At 54.4% G+C, this 16,140-nt stretch overlaps 1 protein-coding gene and 1 long non-coding RNA gene across 2 annotated transcripts in view; one reads left to right on the top strand and one right to left on the bottom strand.

The window, feature by feature from the left end:
- The first annotated feature begins 3,381 nt into the window (after positions 1-3,381).
- RUNX3 (RUNX family transcription factor 3) overlaps positions 3,382-16,140 on the top strand; it is a 60,380-nt gene continuing 47,621 nt past the window's right edge. The window contains exon 1 of the mRNA XM_049105852.1: positions 3,382-3,879. Within this exon, the coding sequence (XP_048961809.1) occupies positions 3,822-3,879 (58 nt within the window). The 5' untranslated portion in view covers positions 3,382-3,821. The remainder of the gene's footprint in view (positions 3,880-16,140) is intronic.
- LOC112660187 (uncharacterized) lies at positions 9,222-14,714 on the bottom strand. Its single transcript, XR_003136741.3, has 3 exons — positions 14,658-14,714; positions 12,111-12,369; positions 9,222-9,415 (listed from the first exon to the last, which is right to left on the bottom strand). It is a non-coding gene; the product is annotated as an uncharacterized LOC112660187 (long non-coding RNA).

Below are 16,140 nucleotides of genomic sequence, written 5' to 3' on the forward strand. Positions count from 1 at the left end.
TTCCACTTTAAAGGAATCCAAACTAGGGGTGCCTGGGTGGCTCGGTCAGTCAAGTGTCTGCCTTTGGCTCAGGTCATGATCCCAGGGTCCTGGGATGGAGTCCTGCATCAGACAAGGTCTCCCCTGCTCAGTGGGGAGCCTGCTTCTCCCTCTCTCTCTGCTGCTTCCCCAGCTTGTGCTCTCTTGCTCTCTCCGTCAAATAAATAAAATCTTCAAGGAAGAAAGAGAAAGAAAGAAAAGAAAGAAGAAAGAAGAAAGAAAGAAAGAAAGAAAGAAAGAAAGAAAGAAAGAAAGAAAGAAAGAAAGAAAGAACGAACGAGGGAGGGAGGGAGGAAGGAAGGAAGGAAGGAAGGAAGGAAGGAAGGAAGGAAGGAAATCCAAATTGGAAATTGTAGGAGATGCCTTCTGGGCTGGCTTAAGCCAGAAGAACAAGAGGAAGACCATTTCATGTACATTTATAAGTTTAAAGTTAAAATAAAGGGTTTATAGAACGTAAATATTGTTTTTTAATAATTCCTTTCCTCAAAAAAATTTTTAGATTAATCTGATCTGATCAGTTCAGAGGCCACTATGGTATCAGATATTCTTTTCTGTAAAGAAAAGGAAACCCGGCTGTCCGCTGCATGCCAGGAGACTGCACAGTCTGAGCTAAAGGCAGGGAATTCCAGGAACTGGGCAGCTCCTACGTGCCAGGCGCACTCACAATATTTTCTCATTTAATCATCTTTGCCATTGTGAGAAGCGGGTGCTGCAATTGGCCCATCTTACAGGCAAGGAAGTGGGCTCAGAAAAATAAAGCCTCTGGCCCACAGTCTCATAGCTTCACGAATATTCCAAAGCCAGGCCTCAGGAATGTTCTTTCTGCTTCCGCAGCCACCTCCAGAGGGTCCTTCAGGCTGACACACACCTTGGAGGGGGCAAGCGGAGATTATAAGCCTCTTGAGGGAAGGACCAAACCTGGTGCCCATGCCCCGGGGGAACACATTAAGCCACCTGCCGTGCAAATGTGCCCCCCGGAGGCCCAACACAGCCTTCTGGGCCTCCTCCAGTTCCTGGGCCAGGACTCAGCTTTCTGGGTGAGGGGAAGTCCCTCGGGGTGACCAAGTCACAGTTTAGTTTAGGGGGGACACAATTTACCCATGGAAAAAACAGCGAAGCGTGTAGTAGGGGGGATATTAGAAACTGGAGGTGGTGTTGCTAGATCGGAAACAGCTCCTGGGCTGGGAAGCAGGGGGCCAGGCTTCCACTGACTCACAGGGTGAGCTTGGTGGAGTCTCTGCCCTTTGGGGGACCTCAGTTTCCATTTCTCTTAAAGAGGGTCTTTCTTACTGTGCCTGTCTCTGATCTGTTTCGCAACGTGGCCACCTCCAAAATGCTCCAAATGTGACCAGGAGGCCAGGGCCCCTTGGCAGATTCCATCTGTGCCACAGACCCAAACAGCCCTGCCGGGGCCAGGCCAGCCGGTTGGCTCACAATGGGGGCCGTCTGTCCTCCCATGTGACAGATGCTTCTTTACCTGTGCCTACTCATAACAGACCCCAAATTGCGTCACGGAGACTGGCAAGGAAACCATGCTTCCCATGCCCTCACCCGCTTGCCTGTCCCTCTGAGAAATGTGTTATCCCCATTTGACAGGGAAGGAAACTGAGGCCCAGAGAAGGGAAGTGTCTTGCCCCAGGTCTTGCAACTGGGATTCAGCAGAGCTGAGAGTGGGACTCAAATCTGCCTCTAGAACCCTGTGGCTTTTACCATAAACCTGCTTCCTCCCCGGACAAATTACAACCCACCACCACTACCACCACCCACTCGCCATTGAGGAACAAAAAGACTGAACCTTCACGGGGTTCCAAAGGAGGCACAAGCAGCTGAGTTTCCAAGGGCCGTACTGCTCCCTGGTGACCAGTGTGGCTATGGGTGGGAACAAGTCTCTGTGGGGCCTCGGACAGGCCCCTCCTCCTCCTCCTGGATGCCCCCCCCTGCTCCGCGTTGGCCTACAGAGACCACCGCGTGTGCAAGGATGGTTCCTGGGGCCCGGCTCCACGCTGAGGCCTCCTGAGAGAGGCCAGGGGCAGTGCCCAGGAAGCAGAGGGCTTCCTGAAGTCTCCGGACTGAGCTCAAGGGCACTGCAGGGTGCTGTGGTATTACAGCTGAAGCCAGGCTGGTCAATCAGAGGCTGGCGTGCTAATCCCACTCACAATACTCTGTGGCCTTGCACAAGCTGACTTCAACATCCTGGCCTCAGTGTCTGACCTATGAGATGGGCGAGTAGAGCTGACAAAGGAAACGGTGAAACCACCACCCTCCACCGCCCCCGACCTGCCTGGGCTTCTGGGGACAGAGTATAGGATTGAATCACTTTCCATGTCTTTTCTGCTTCGAAGTCTCTCTGAGCCTTGAACCCTCTGGGACACAAAGGATTCCAAAAGTGCCTTGATAAAGGATAAGGCAGGGGGGTGTTCAGGGAGGTGGGGGGACAGCCGTGAAAGCAAGGGAAGCCCAGGCTCACTAAGCTAAAACGAAAAGCCCCAACAAGATGAAAGTGGCCCAAATGAGCAAAGGGCCTTGAATGCCAAGCTCAGGGCTCAGAACCCGAGCTCTGCAGAGGGCTCCTTGGCACAGACGGCCCGGCTGCCAGCCTTCACGGGGGAGGCCTCGGTGGGCAGGCTGCACTGGGGCGTGAGCGCGGGTGATGCCACTCCATGTGTTTCCCTTTGTACTTGATCCCAGCTGCCATAAAATCCCCCTGAAGTGCCACACATGTGGACGCTTCTCCCTGGCAGCAGCGGTGGTGGACCACGGCAGGGTGTCAGCCGCAGCCCGGGGGCTGGGGGCGTGGAGGGGAGCCCCACCACCCGCTGGTGGGTCTGGCCAGGGCCCTCGGGGCTCCCAGCCCGCCCAGGCCAACACTGGCCTTAATTAAAAATGAGTCTCCTACAGGATCCAAACCACCGCCCGGCCACCCCCTCCAACTCTCTCAGTTCTGCTCCCGGGCCGCGTGCTGAGGCCAGCCCCACAAATAAAAGCCACCACTTCCCCCCCCCCCTTCTCTTTCTCTTTCTTTCTCTCTCTCTCTCTCTTTTTTCTCTTTTCCAAAAAGAGAGAGGCAGCCACAAAATCTTCTAAGAGGCCGTGACGTCACCGCCCAGGTGACCACAGCCCAGCCAATGGGCCAAGGCCGCGAGCTGCCTTCTTGCATCCTGTGAGCTGAGGTTGGGTTGACACTGTGAAGGCCTGGTCCCTCAACCACAGAACCACAAGGCCAGGCCCTCAGCCGCCTTCAGGGCCCTGCGCGGGAGCTGGTTGGCTCTTGGTCCTCCCCACCCCCGGGCCGCCCTCGCACCCACTGGAGCCCGGGCTCTGTTGGGGGTGAGGCTCATTCATTCATTCCCCGTGGCGCTGATGTTGGGCCTGGCTCTGCTCTCGCTGCCCTGCGAGCTCCTCCGCCCTGGCTGCTGAAGGCCCCTTCCCGCCATCTAATGATACACTCTGCATACGCTTCTGTTGAAAATTTGTGGCTAGACATTCCTGTGGGACTGGGAATCCAAATTCTTGGGTACAAACAGAAACTTACTTTCCTTGGGGATTTTTTTTTTCTCTCTCTCTCGCTCACACACACACACTCTCGCGTTCTTTCCTTTTTTCTTTTTCGTAGCAATAGGGGAAAAAAAAGAGACAAAACAAAAAAACAAAAAGCGACACCACTACCCACCCCCCACTTTTATTTTCAAAAGTAGCTAGGAAAAAATAAAACAACAGCCAACCAAGTCAATCCCAAGCCAACCCCCTGAAGGTCTGATTTCTCGCCTTCCTCAGAGAGGGGCATGGCATCGAACAGCATCTTCGATTCCTTCCCGACCTACTCGCCAACCTTCATCCGCGGTGAGTAATGACTGCCCAGGGCCCTGGGCTGATCCTTTTGGGTGGGGAGCTGTGGCCAGGCCCCGGACCGCGTCCCTCCACCGACCACCCTGGCTGCCTTCAAGTGCGTGGCCTGCCTACCTAAATCTGCTGACTCCTGAAAGCTTGAGGTGGGAAGAGGGGTTGGTGGCCTCCGTGGTCTCCTGGGGTGGACTTTTGTGGGACTTTTACCCTCAGGTGGTGAAGACAGTAAGTGGTGGGGGGGAATGGATGCCCTAAGACCTCAGAGGCCGACCTGGAAGGCTCCTGGGGTGGAGAGGACATGGAGAGTCTTCCTGTGACCTGAGGCTTCCTGCCTAACTGACGGGGCCCTCGGGCCCTGCAGCCCCAGCCCCTGGCCCACCCGGAGAGCTCAGACCCTCCACCTGAGCTCAGGCAGACGGGGGCTCTGGGACATGCTCAGTTTTCCCAGAGCCAGGCCAGCTTCAGTCAAGAGCCATGGATCTGCAGATCTTTCTGAGGACTTCTCCCAGACTTTCCAAAGTCATCCTGGGCTGAGGGAGGCAGAGGGAGGAGAAGGTGCTACAGGCTTTTGTCGACAACTTGCATAGCTCTGGGGTGCTCTGAAACTGGGCAAGCATCGGGGGCGGGGGGAGCAGGCCTGCAGAAGGTTTATGGACTTGGCCACGGGTTTTGGGGGGGGAGAAGAAAGTGTTTCTGTGTGGCTTTTGCCTCTATTCATGGCCTAGAGTGACCCAGAGGTTTGGGCTACGTCCCTCAACAAGGATAGGGATCCTTGTTCCAGGATCCCCCACTTGGAACCTCTGACGGAGGCTGGAACCCAGGGGGAGAACTTTCCTGCCTCTGCCTGGCTTTTAGGGCTGATGTGCCCTGGCCTCAGACAACCCCCTGCTGCCTTCCTTCCCCCCACCAACCCCTGCACCCACCCTGCTCCCCAGCAGGAGTCCAGATGGGGCTGTGGCACCTGAAATTGGGAGTCAGGAGGCCCTGAGCTTGAGTCCCAGGTCAGTGGCTACCTTGCTAGCGGCCTTAGGCAAGTAATGTCACCTCTCTGTGCTCCAAACGGAGGCCCCCCAGGCTGTGACATTCGGGTTGTCTGAGGCTGGGGATGGGCTGTGTATGAGGGCAGTGCCTCTGCGTTATACACAGAGACAGGGTCTCTTCCAGAATAGAGGGGCCGAATGGGATCTAAAACCCCAAGGGTTAGGGGGCTGGTGTCGCCTTGTCTCAGCTGAGGTGTGCAGCTGAGACACAGAAGTTGGTCCGACTGTCTGCCTTTCTGTCCATCGGCCCATCCCACCGCTGACCAACCGAGTGACTCCGAGCCAGTCCTTGGGCGGCCAGCTCTGGGCAGCGACCGGAGCACGTTTAGGCGCTTGTTGTTTAAAGGTTTCTGCGAGGGCTTCTCTGAGGTGGGGCGCCTTCCTCCTCCCTGGAGGGAAGCTGAGGCAGGCTGTCTGGGGGCAGATGGGAACTGAGTGGGGGAGGAAGGGGGGCTGCTGTCCCCGAGGCGGATGCGCTCCCGCCAAACCTGGTTGTGGCTGGTGACAGGCAGCAGCCTCGGGTCTGGGAGCTGACAGCCGTGGCTCCTTCCTTCAAGCTGCTCCTATTATAACTCTATTCCCTTTGTAGTCCCCGGAGCTAATTAAAGGCAGTCTGTGGCAAGAAAATAAGAGTTTATAAAAACCATTTGCTGGGTCTTTGTAATCTGTATTTCTCCCTCCGTGAGCAAGATGGGGAAATGTAGTGTTTAAAACAAAGGAATTTGGGGAGACGGGCCTAAGGAGCTGCCACCTAAGATGGGTTCCTGAGGCCAGGGCCGGAGAGATGGCAGACGGAGTAACAGGGGGAGCGAGAGGAGAGCGGGTGGCTTTGGGCTCAGCAGGCTGATTCCTGGCCAACAGGGACACAGATATGCTTTGTGAGCCAGGGTCCTCGGGGATGGCTCCAGGTCCGGGGTCTGAGGCGTCTGTCCACACCCTGTCTGACTGACCCCTTCTCTCCGGCCCCACTCTGTCCACCGTATCTGCTCGCAGCATACTTGCTTTGGGGGATCTGTCTCCCAAACCTGTCCCCCGAGATTTGCAGGGCCGCAGCTGCCGATTCTATCCCCAAAGAGGTCCAGCCTCTGGGTTGGATAAAATACTGGGCTCCCCACTGCCCCACGCGGGGTCTTTAACCTGTTCTGAACCACAGATCTTTCTGGAGCCTCAGGAAGCCCCTAGACTTCTTTTCAGAATCACATTCAGATGCATAAACCCAAATCCAGAGGATGATGCAGGCAACCAAATCTATGGCAATGTGGGAATCCAACTATAAAAAAAAAAGCAAGTGGTGAGGTTGTGGCCACGTGCCTCTGTCGTGACATACGGAGCGCAGAGACCTTGGGTGCTGGGTATCGGCCACCACACAGTGGTGAGGAACATAAATGGCTTTTCCAGATACTCTGTGACAGCCCTAATGACACCGAAGAACACCTGCGACTTGTGGGAACAATGTCATGTGTTCCCACCCCAGGCCACAGATGTCCTGAATTCAGTGCAAGCCGGAACTCCAGGCCGACTGCCCCAGTCCCTCTACAGGGGGGCTCAGGATGTCGCCACCCCCACCCCCGGAGCTTTTAAGCACAGGGATTCCCAAATCCAAAACGCACCTAAGTTCACTCTGGAGAAGAGGTCTGGGCAGAGGGTGGAGAGCCATTCCATTCCCCCCGTGAAGTAGAGGGTGAGGAGGAAAGAGGACAAAAGGGGCCCCCCCTGGGCCCCCAGCAATTCTCCATTCTTCTTCCTCCTCCTCCTCCTCCTCCTCCTCCTCCCCTCCTCCTCTGCCAGGACTAGCCCCCGGACAAAGGGTATTTATTCCTCTCTTTGACAAATGGAGACTCTGAGGCCTCATGGCTCTGACTCAGACATACGGCACGACCATGGGCAAGGCTCTTCTTCTCTTTGGGCCTCAGTCTCCCTATCTGGCGAACACAGGCAACGGCCTTGAGGACACCCAAGGGCCCATCCGCAGCTCCATGGAAGGCCAGCATCTTTGTCCTAAACTGCCCGTGAGGTCCTTCTCTGGGGCACCCCCCCTCGCAGCACATCCCTTGACCTACCCACGCAGGCAAAAGCACTCCCCTTGGGGACACTGAGGAAGTGTTCCCTTCTGGGGAAGAGACTGAGGAAATGGGCCCGAACTGTAACATGCGGGATTTAGGAGACCCTGGGGAAGCAAAGGTTTCCATTCATCCAGTAATTCCACAAACGCTTATCAAGGAGTAGAGGTGGAGATTCAAGCTGGGGCTCTGGAATGGGACGTTGGCCCTCTGTAACCTCAGGCAAGTCCTTTCGCTTCTCTGTGCCCGTTTTCTCATCAGTAAAGCGGAGATGATGATTCCACCAAACTCACGGGGCTCTGGAGAGAATGAAATGAGCAGGGAGCCCGGCACAGAGTCCACGCCCCATAAATGTCCTCATTCTTAGATGTTCCACGAGCCTGGTCTTGGCTGGGATCTCGGATACAAGAGAGAGACTGGGCTGGCTCTCGGCCCTTGAAGAGCTCAAGGTCAAGGTGTGGAAAGAGATAAGTAAACTGGAAATTGCACTGGGGTGTGATCAATGTTTTAAGGGTGGGGGGGGACGAGGGGTCCAGCCCACCCCCGAGGGAAGGAAGCACAATTCTCCCGGAGAAGTGGCACTCGGGCTGGGTCTCGCTGGGTGAAGAAACAACAAAGGGGGAGAAGACATCCCAGGAGGGAGAACAGCCTGGGCCAAAGGTGGAGACAGGAATGAGATGACCCTGGGCACCCTCACCCACCCACCCAGCCAATGGCCAGAGCGAGCGGAAGTGCTGAAGTGGACGGACAACCTGTCTGTTGGGCCTCCAGTCTGTCAGGCTTCCAGTCTGTCGGGCCTCCAGTCTGGCCACGATTATCTTAGCAATGGTTGGGTAGTCGGAGGGTAGCTCCTCCCCTGCAGATGCCTGGGAGAAACGGAAAATGGCCTCTCGGGCAGGAGGCAGGCCCGGGTGGAGGCAGGGGGCGGACAAAATGGCGCCGGGCAGACCTGGCCTGGATGGTCTGACTCAGAGGTCACCGGACAGGGAGGAAGCTGCCCGGACCAGGGAGGTCAGTCGCCGTCCTTTCCTAAGCTCTGGGCAGGAGCCAACAACAGGGGATTCTCCTGGTTTTTGCACTGAAAGCCCCAAAGCCCAGGCACCGCAGGACAGTTGGTCACCCTGAGTGCTGTGCCCATGGCAGCCTCCCCCACCTGCCCCCCCAAGCCTGGGAGATGAACAGGGCAACCAGACGGACCGCCAGCCATCCCGCGCCCACTAGGGTGCTTACCTGGCGCCACGTCTGCTAGGCCCCTTTGACGGTGGCTCCTGAGGCCGCCCTGCACACACCCGTCTCCCCAGACCACCCTGGCTGTCCAAAGTGCCCCCCAGGGAGACATTCCTGGGAGCCCCCCACCGGCCGCAGGGTCTGGGCTGGCATGAGCCGGCCCCACACAGTGGGACTGTGTGTCCAGGCCTTACCCACGCCCACTACGGCAGCGGGCGGCCCCCAGCGGCCCCACCGGTCACATAGAGGGCCCATTGACGCCTGGGCCTTGAGGCTTGAAGTGGCCGCATCAAAGCTGAGGCTTGCTTGGTTACCTGAGGGAGTGGGGGGAGTGTATGGAGAGGAGGGGAGCGGGGGGAAGGATGCCCCTGGACAACAGGCCCTGAAAACCTGACCTTCCAGAAGGCTCTGAGAGGCAGAAGAGAGCAGCAAACTCTGATCCCAACCTGGCCCCTGAGCCAGCTCAGACTACTCAATAGGTGGGGAAACTGAGGCCTGGGCTCAGAGTTTGCCTGGGGGCTGGAGCAGGGCAGGCAGCTGAAACATGAGTCCCTATGCCCGTCTCCGTCTCCCGGAGATGCCTCGTCTGCAGGCCCTCTTCTCAGTCTACCTTTCAGAGTGTGTCCCGCCCCCGGGTACTGGGGAGTCTCACCCCATCTTCGAAACTGAGCTCAAACACCCCCTCTGCCAGGAGTCTCGCCTGGGACCCCCTGCAACCACCAAGGAGCCCTGGCCTCCTCCAAGCTTTCAGCCCCGGGGTCAGCCTTGGTGCCCAGCATCCTGCCTTCCTTGGTGGAAGTAAGGGGAAGGCAAGAGGGAGGGAGGGAGGAATAGCTTTAGCCCCCAGCAGAACTCAGGTCCTCTGACATTGGCCTGAGCACCGCCCCAGGGCAGCCCCCAGCCCACCCTGGGCCAGGGAGGACGCTGGGTATAGGGGGCCCGGGGTGGGAGCGAGCCCCGTTGGTACCCGGAGAAGTCACAAGAGCCAGAAACAGGAGCCAATGCAGGCAGATTTTGGAGCTGGCAGACAGAGAGTGCCACGTCCTCAATTTATAGATGGGGGAACTGAGGTCCAAAGGGGCGTCTGGTCTTGTGGAAGGTCGGGTCGGATTCAGCAGCAAGAAGCCAAGTTTTCTTGTCCACCCAGTGACAAACCTTCCGCCTGGCACGTAGCTGAGGAGTCCGACTGACCAGGTGTGAGCTGTTCTGTAGGGAACACGTTAACGCACCTCTCTGAGCCCAGATTCCTCCTCTGTGGGCTGGGGCTGGGAGCACTGACCTCCAGGGGGGCCTCCACAGAGTGAATGGGACAGGCCCTGGAGCCCTGCGTGCGGCTGGTGGGCAGCAGGGCTCACTTAGAGTCTGTCTCCGGCTGGGCTTGGCCACTCGCTGCGCCTCCACGGTAGATGTTCTGACGTCTGGTTTTCTCAGTGCAGTGAGAGGGGTAAGCAGGAGGAGACCATAGAGGGACTATGAGGCTCCTTGTCAAGGGCTCTCTGGGAAGGTGGTGGGAAGGGGACGTTCTTTCAGGACAGGGCAACATGACATGTGGTGACCAGCCCAGGCCGCAGTCAGGCACTGCCACTTCCTCACTGTGTGGCCTTAGACGAAGTGCTTCACCCCTCTAAGCTCAGTTTCCTCATCTTTAAAATGGGGAGAGCAAGCAGTAGCCACTTCAAAGCTTTGGATTCAATGAGAACATATGTTATGTGCTTAACGCAGGGTCTGATGCAGAATCAAGCCGTCCATAAATGCTAGAAATTATTGCTCTTCAATCCCCCACTCCCCACCCCTATCCATCCTGGGCGAGAGCCTGTCTGACTCTAAGCAGAATAGGGAAAGTGAGACAGCTGCTTGTCTCCTCTCAAGGCTCAGCTTCCTGGCTGCCCCCCTGGGGTGCCTCTCTGGGTCCTTCCCCTGTCCCCTCCAGGCCTTGGGAGTGCCCTGCTCCACCCTCACTCACCCCCCCACTTGTGGAGAAGGACCACCCAGCGTTTCTTGCTAAATGGGTGGAGGAGAGGGAGGATGAATGGGCAAGTGATTGAATGAACCAGGACTGACCAGCCTGGGAGGTTTCCAAGGGGCCTCCTCACTTCCCCCTTTGCCGTCTGGCTCATTCTTTGAAACGCTTGCTTGGTGGGAGCCTGAGCACTCCCGTCCAATCGCACCCCAGCGTGAAGTTTTAGGTTCCTCTTTGGGGTTTTCTTTTGCGTCTGGGAAGTGTTTTTGGCAAAAGGTTCAGACTTACGTGTGGGCGGAAAGGGTGGATGCCCATAACTTACAATTTGCAGGGTGACCAAAGTCGGCCCCCCTCAAAACATCCTTCACTGTGTGACCTGGTGACTAAAATTCCACCTTGAGCACTCAGCCGGGGTGCCCATCTGGGTCCCTATAGTCACCATACTTTAGCAGCCGTGAGTCCACCTGGTCTGCTCACCTGTGTTTATTGTACTTTATTTTTTATGTTTTTATTTATTTAGAAAGTCTCTGCACCCAATGTGGGGCTCGAACTCACAACCCAGACATCAAGAGTGTTATGCTTCACTGCCTGAGCCAGCCAGGTACTCACTTTTGCTTAGAGGAGAGAGGTGGCAGGTGCAGAGCAAGTGGAGAGTATTAAGGGAACGCAAATGGAAAACAGGGTGAAATGTAAGGGGGTGGGGAGAAGAAAAGTCCATTTTGGTGGCCTGAAACTCAACTTGCTTGGGTGCTCTGTGGCTCAGCACCAATATCCCACAGCCCCAGGAAGGTCCCACCACCCTGAGGATTTCCCTCAGTGGACCTGAGTCCTGTCCCTGCCCATGGAGGGGAGGCCTTCAAAGCCCCTCCCATGGTTCTGCACACCCTCATATCTTAGGAAGCTGTGTCAGGTCCAGGAAAGTTCAAGAGAGGAGCCCCACGTTAGGGGCAGTAGGGGGCCCCCAGGGAGAGCCTGGTTCCTCCCCTATAGAGCAGCCAAAGTCCTTCCAAAGAGGAAAGGAAGCCACCTCTGAGAACAAGACAGATTTTAGAAAAAAGACTAGAAGTAAACCACTAAAATGTCATAGTTAAAGCTACATGGCGCAATTATGGCAGGGAGCCTTTGTCACTAATCATTTGGTGATTGCCTGTTTTCCAGACCTTTAAACACTGACCTGGGCTTCCTGCTAGCCAAGGCCTCACTGGCCACCCCCCTTCTCTCTTCCTCTCGAAAATCACAGTGTCTGTCATCTTATTCCAGGGTCCTACCTCTATAGGGTATAGAGGAAGGGTCTGCCCTGGGCTGAGCAGAGCTGTGCATACAGCAGGTGCTCAGGAAATGCTTGTGGCCTTTGTTGTGGTCCCAATCTGCAGTTTTCCCGGAATGCCCAGGACTTGGGATGGGATATGGACCAGTTGGTGGTGTTGATTTCCCAATGGACATTTATTGAGTATCGATTGCATGCATGCCACACACTGTTCTAGGAACTGAGGATATAGGAGCCAAGAAGAGGCAAAGATACCTATCCTCCTGGACCCAATGTCCCAGTGATGAGGGCAAAGAGTTCGCCTCTGCAAAATGCCCCAGTGAGATACGCCAGCACCCTTCTGGCCTATGCCCTTCCTATCAATGTCAGCCCCCTAGGATTTCCGCAAATGCTCCCATGACACCATTAAATCTTCATAAAAGCTATCCCCACCTCTGTTGCAGAAATGAGTAAATGAACAGACTCAGCGATGGCCTGCTGAAAGTATTATTTAGGAGGAGAAGGCAATGAGGAAGGGATACGGGAGCCACGTTTGTTGATGACTTACTGTGTGCCAGGCACTGTGGCGGTTCCTTTGCAAGTGTCTCATTTCACTTCATCTCTACAATAATCCATATGGTAGGGGTTGTTACTATAAATGGGAAAACTAGGCCCAGGAAAGGGACAGGACTCACCCAAGGACCTGTAGCTGGTAGCTGGTGAAGCTCAAACGCATGTAGATTCCATCTGACGTCAAAGCCAGCCCAACAAAGCTCTTCCTTCTACCTGGCAGGCATCTATTCTTCCTCAAGGCCCAGACTCACCATGGAGCCCTCCTTGACACCCCAGGCAAAGTGATTCAGATCCTCCTCTATGAAGCCAACGCACCTCTAGGTCCATCTCAAATACTTCTAGAAGACTTCGCAGTATGGGTGGAGTCTGAGATGAGCAGGTCTGAGAAGGAAGGAACATTGGTGGTCCAGGCAGACTTAATGGTATAGGCTAAGGGATGGAAGAAGGACCACATAGAAAGGGTTTCTAATTTTTTTTATTTATTTATGATAGTCACAGAGAGAGAGAGAGAGAGAGAGAGGCAGAGACACAGGCAGAGGGAGAAGCAGGCTCCATGCACCAGGAGCCCGATATGGGATTTGATCCCGGGTCTCCAGGATGGCACCCTGGGCCAAAGGCAGGCACCAAACCGCTGCGCCACCCAGGGATCCCTAGAAAGGTTTTCTTAGAGATGGGAGTGCTTGGGGTCTTGAGGAGAGGTTGTAGGACAAGAGACTAGTATGGCATTTGGCGTGCAAGGAGTCTAGGCAGGATCCAAGCTAAGCAGTGATGTGGGATAGGACATCCCATGATGCACTGGGCCGCCTCTGAAATAGGCCAGTGTAGACGTGCTCCTTGAGCCCATGTACGCGTGTGAACAGAGACCACAGGGGCCCTCCCGCACCCACTCATAAGCCCTATTTCTGTCACTCTCTAGACACACATCTGAGAGACCAAATCATACTTGTTCTCAGGCACGTAACGTGAGTGCTCCATGGATGGGCATGTCTGTGGTCTGATGAGGACAAGGGCTATGGTTCAGAGCAGTCAAAATGCGACCCATCTCGGGGAGAATCCCAGCACTCATGCTGGCGACACAATTTGCAGGGCACGGCCCAAAAGGAAAACGCAGGACCCCTTGCAAAATTCGTTAGGGATTTCAGGATGGCAATCACAGAACATTAAACCCAGCGTGGGGTTCTCCAAAGCAAGGCTCGATGAGCGACTGCATGGCTTATGGGCCCAAGAAGCCAGCCCCGCCTACAACAGTCCTAGCCTGGGAGGGCCCTGGGCCTAAGAATAAACCTCTGTCTGCCTTTCCTTCTTTTGTCTTTTATTCCTTGGACTTGTGCAGCCTTCCACTCTTCATGAGTCTACAATATAAGAAATAACAATAATAAATTAAGCCTACGGTAAGATCATACCTTAAAGATTTTATTTTTTTTTAAAGATTATATTTGTCATAAGAGACACAGAAAGAGAGGCAGAGACACAGGCAGAGGGAGAAGCAGGCTCCCTGAGGGGAGCCTGATGTGAGACTCGATTCCAGGACCCCAGGATCACGACCTGAGCCAAAGGCAGACACTCAACCACTGAGCCACCCAGGTGCCCCCATACCTTAAAGATTTTAAAAGCAGCAAGGGCATTAGGGAAAACATGAATTCATCAACATCCCCGCCCCACCTGCCTCTTATGTTGTATATCTCCTAGGAAATTTAAAAAAAAAACACTATAATCTCAACACCCAAAGAAAACCACTCTCATTTGGTCTACTTCCTTCCAGACTATTTTTCCCTGTGTCTGGTTTTTGCCTCTGGAGTCTCTCTTCCCTCCATGGGTTGAGGCCATGCAGACCCATGCCACATATCCAGGAACCTCATCAGGAATGTTAATAATCAGTACGCGTGTACATCAGGCTCTGTCTAGGAAGAGTCTAGAGTAGCTCTGTCCAACAGAACTTTCTCTGATGATGGAAATGTTCTATGTGTGTGCCGCTCATTGCGGCATGAATGCCTGCACAGGCCGTACTGAAAATGTGCTCGCCTGGTTCACAAGTAGCACAACTGAGGGACTGAATTTTTAATCTTATTTCATTTTAATCATTTTAGTTTAAATAGCCCCGTGGGGACCGCAGCTACCCTGTTGGACCACGCAGATGTAGAGGAGCGGATGCCCGACTGCTAACCCAGCTTATCTCTTGGAATGAGATTATGGACTTTTTCTTTTCCCAACATGTTTGAACAATCTTATACTCCGCTAGCATGGATTGCTTTTGTCATCAGAAAAAAAAGCTACTAAAGATTTTTAAGTTTGTAATACATTCAATGTATGGGGGGGAAACACTTTAGATTTTTAAAAGCAAATCACTGGGGAAGATTGATTCTGGCAGAATGAGATCTATTTTTACTTTTCCTATCAATGTTCAGAAAAAGAACGTGGGGTTTAGAATCAGAAGCTGTGGGCTTATCTCCGGGATCCGCCACTTATTGGCCACTTAACCTCCCTGAGCCTCAATTTCCTCGTCTGTAAGATGGGGATATTGATGCTTCTGACCTCCCCTGGCTGCTGTGGGGACTGAATCGGGCAGTGAAGGTGAGGGCACAGGGGACCAGCGGATCGAGGGAAGAGCTTTAGTGCAGATGATTTCTGCAGGGGTGTAACCACGCGTCTCCGTGAGGGGCATTACTCACAGTTCTCGCTCGGCTCTGCCTGCCATTTCCTAGAAACCAGGAAATGAGGGGGGCATCTCCCACCGTGTGTTCAGCAGATGTTGTCAGGTGTTGAGCAGAAATAAAGGGGCTCTGTGACCAAACAAGACTGGGGAGGGCTGTATCAAACAATGTTCAACAGAGGATTTTGCAGGACTTTTCAGAGCCTTTAATATACTAATGAACACAGGCTCCTCCTCAGTCTAGTGTGCTGAGGAGCCCACTTTGGGGTAAACTGCTCCAAGGGAGATTTTGCATCTACCCTGGCTACAGGCTCCATGAGGGGGGGGAGGGGGGTCAGGGATTATTTTTTCAAGGACAGAGGAAATTGTTTAAGACTTGAAAGAGAAATTAGCTGGGTCCTCAATGCAAAAAAGAAAAGTACAAAATTGGAATTAATAAATGCATAATTGTCTAGAAAATGGAATTATAACAATTCTCAACTCCTAAATAGTTAGAATATTAGCAGCAAACACTTATACACAGCTCTTCCTGATGCCAGGAACGACATGCTTTACATATCTCTGTTCATTAAATCCTCACAGCCCTATGAGATAAATGCTATAATTAAGTCAGCTTTATAGATGAAGAAACTGAAGGCCAGAGAGGTTAAACCACCTGCCCGGATTCACCCAGCTGGGGTTCCACCCGCAGGCACCTAGAGCCAGTGCACCTCACCACAGCACCATAGCTATGAGCTCACCAAGGTTTCCTCCATCGAGGAACATTCCTTTGTTTCCATTGGTCCCCTTCCTGGGAAGGGCTGGTGGCACTTCCACAAGCCCCGCCGATCAGAACCAGCTCTGCCACATTCTTGCTGGGTGAGTCAAAACTGGGCTTCAGTGTTCTCATCTGAGAAATGGGCCAGTTGTCATGTGAGGACCAAAGAGGGGAGGTTCGTAAAGCACAGTTGCAGAGTCCACTCAGAAAGCACTTGGTGTACGGTGGCCCTGGCTCCCACCAGTGCATAGATGGGGAACTGAGGCCCAGAGGGAGCCTGGACTCTGGCTCCCCACAGATGGCCGAAGCTGAGCTTGGAAAGCACTCCAACAAGCCAGGCCCAAGTTATGTGGCTAGCCCAGTCCACACATGGCCCAAGCAAACGGCTTCTTTCTCATCTGGCCGGGGCCTTGGGTTATCCTTCCCATAATGGCATTATGAGCACTTTGGTGGGGGCCTCTCCCTCTGGGTTCCTCTCCCTGGGCCCGTAGCCCTCCTAGGGGTCCCTCCCACCCAGTGCAGCATCATTGATCCAGCATCATGTCCAAGCCTACTGGCCTGGGCATCTTGCGGAAGTCCCCTGGAATTCCCCTCTCAGGTGCCCCATGCGGGGTGGGGTGGGGGCACAGGCACACAGACAGGCCTCTTCCCCTGTTTACAGACCCCCACGCTTGCCTGGTGGTACATTCCTCTGCCCTGAGTCACCTCTAAAATTGACTGTGCCACAACAGGGCTCGACACTTTA

Source organism: Canis lupus, chromosome 2 (genome assembly GCF_003254725.2).
Source record: "Canis lupus dingo isolate Sandy chromosome 2, ASM325472v2, whole genome shotgun sequence".
NCBI classification, from domain to species: domain Eukaryota; kingdom Metazoa; phylum Chordata; class Mammalia; order Carnivora; family Canidae; genus Canis; species Canis lupus.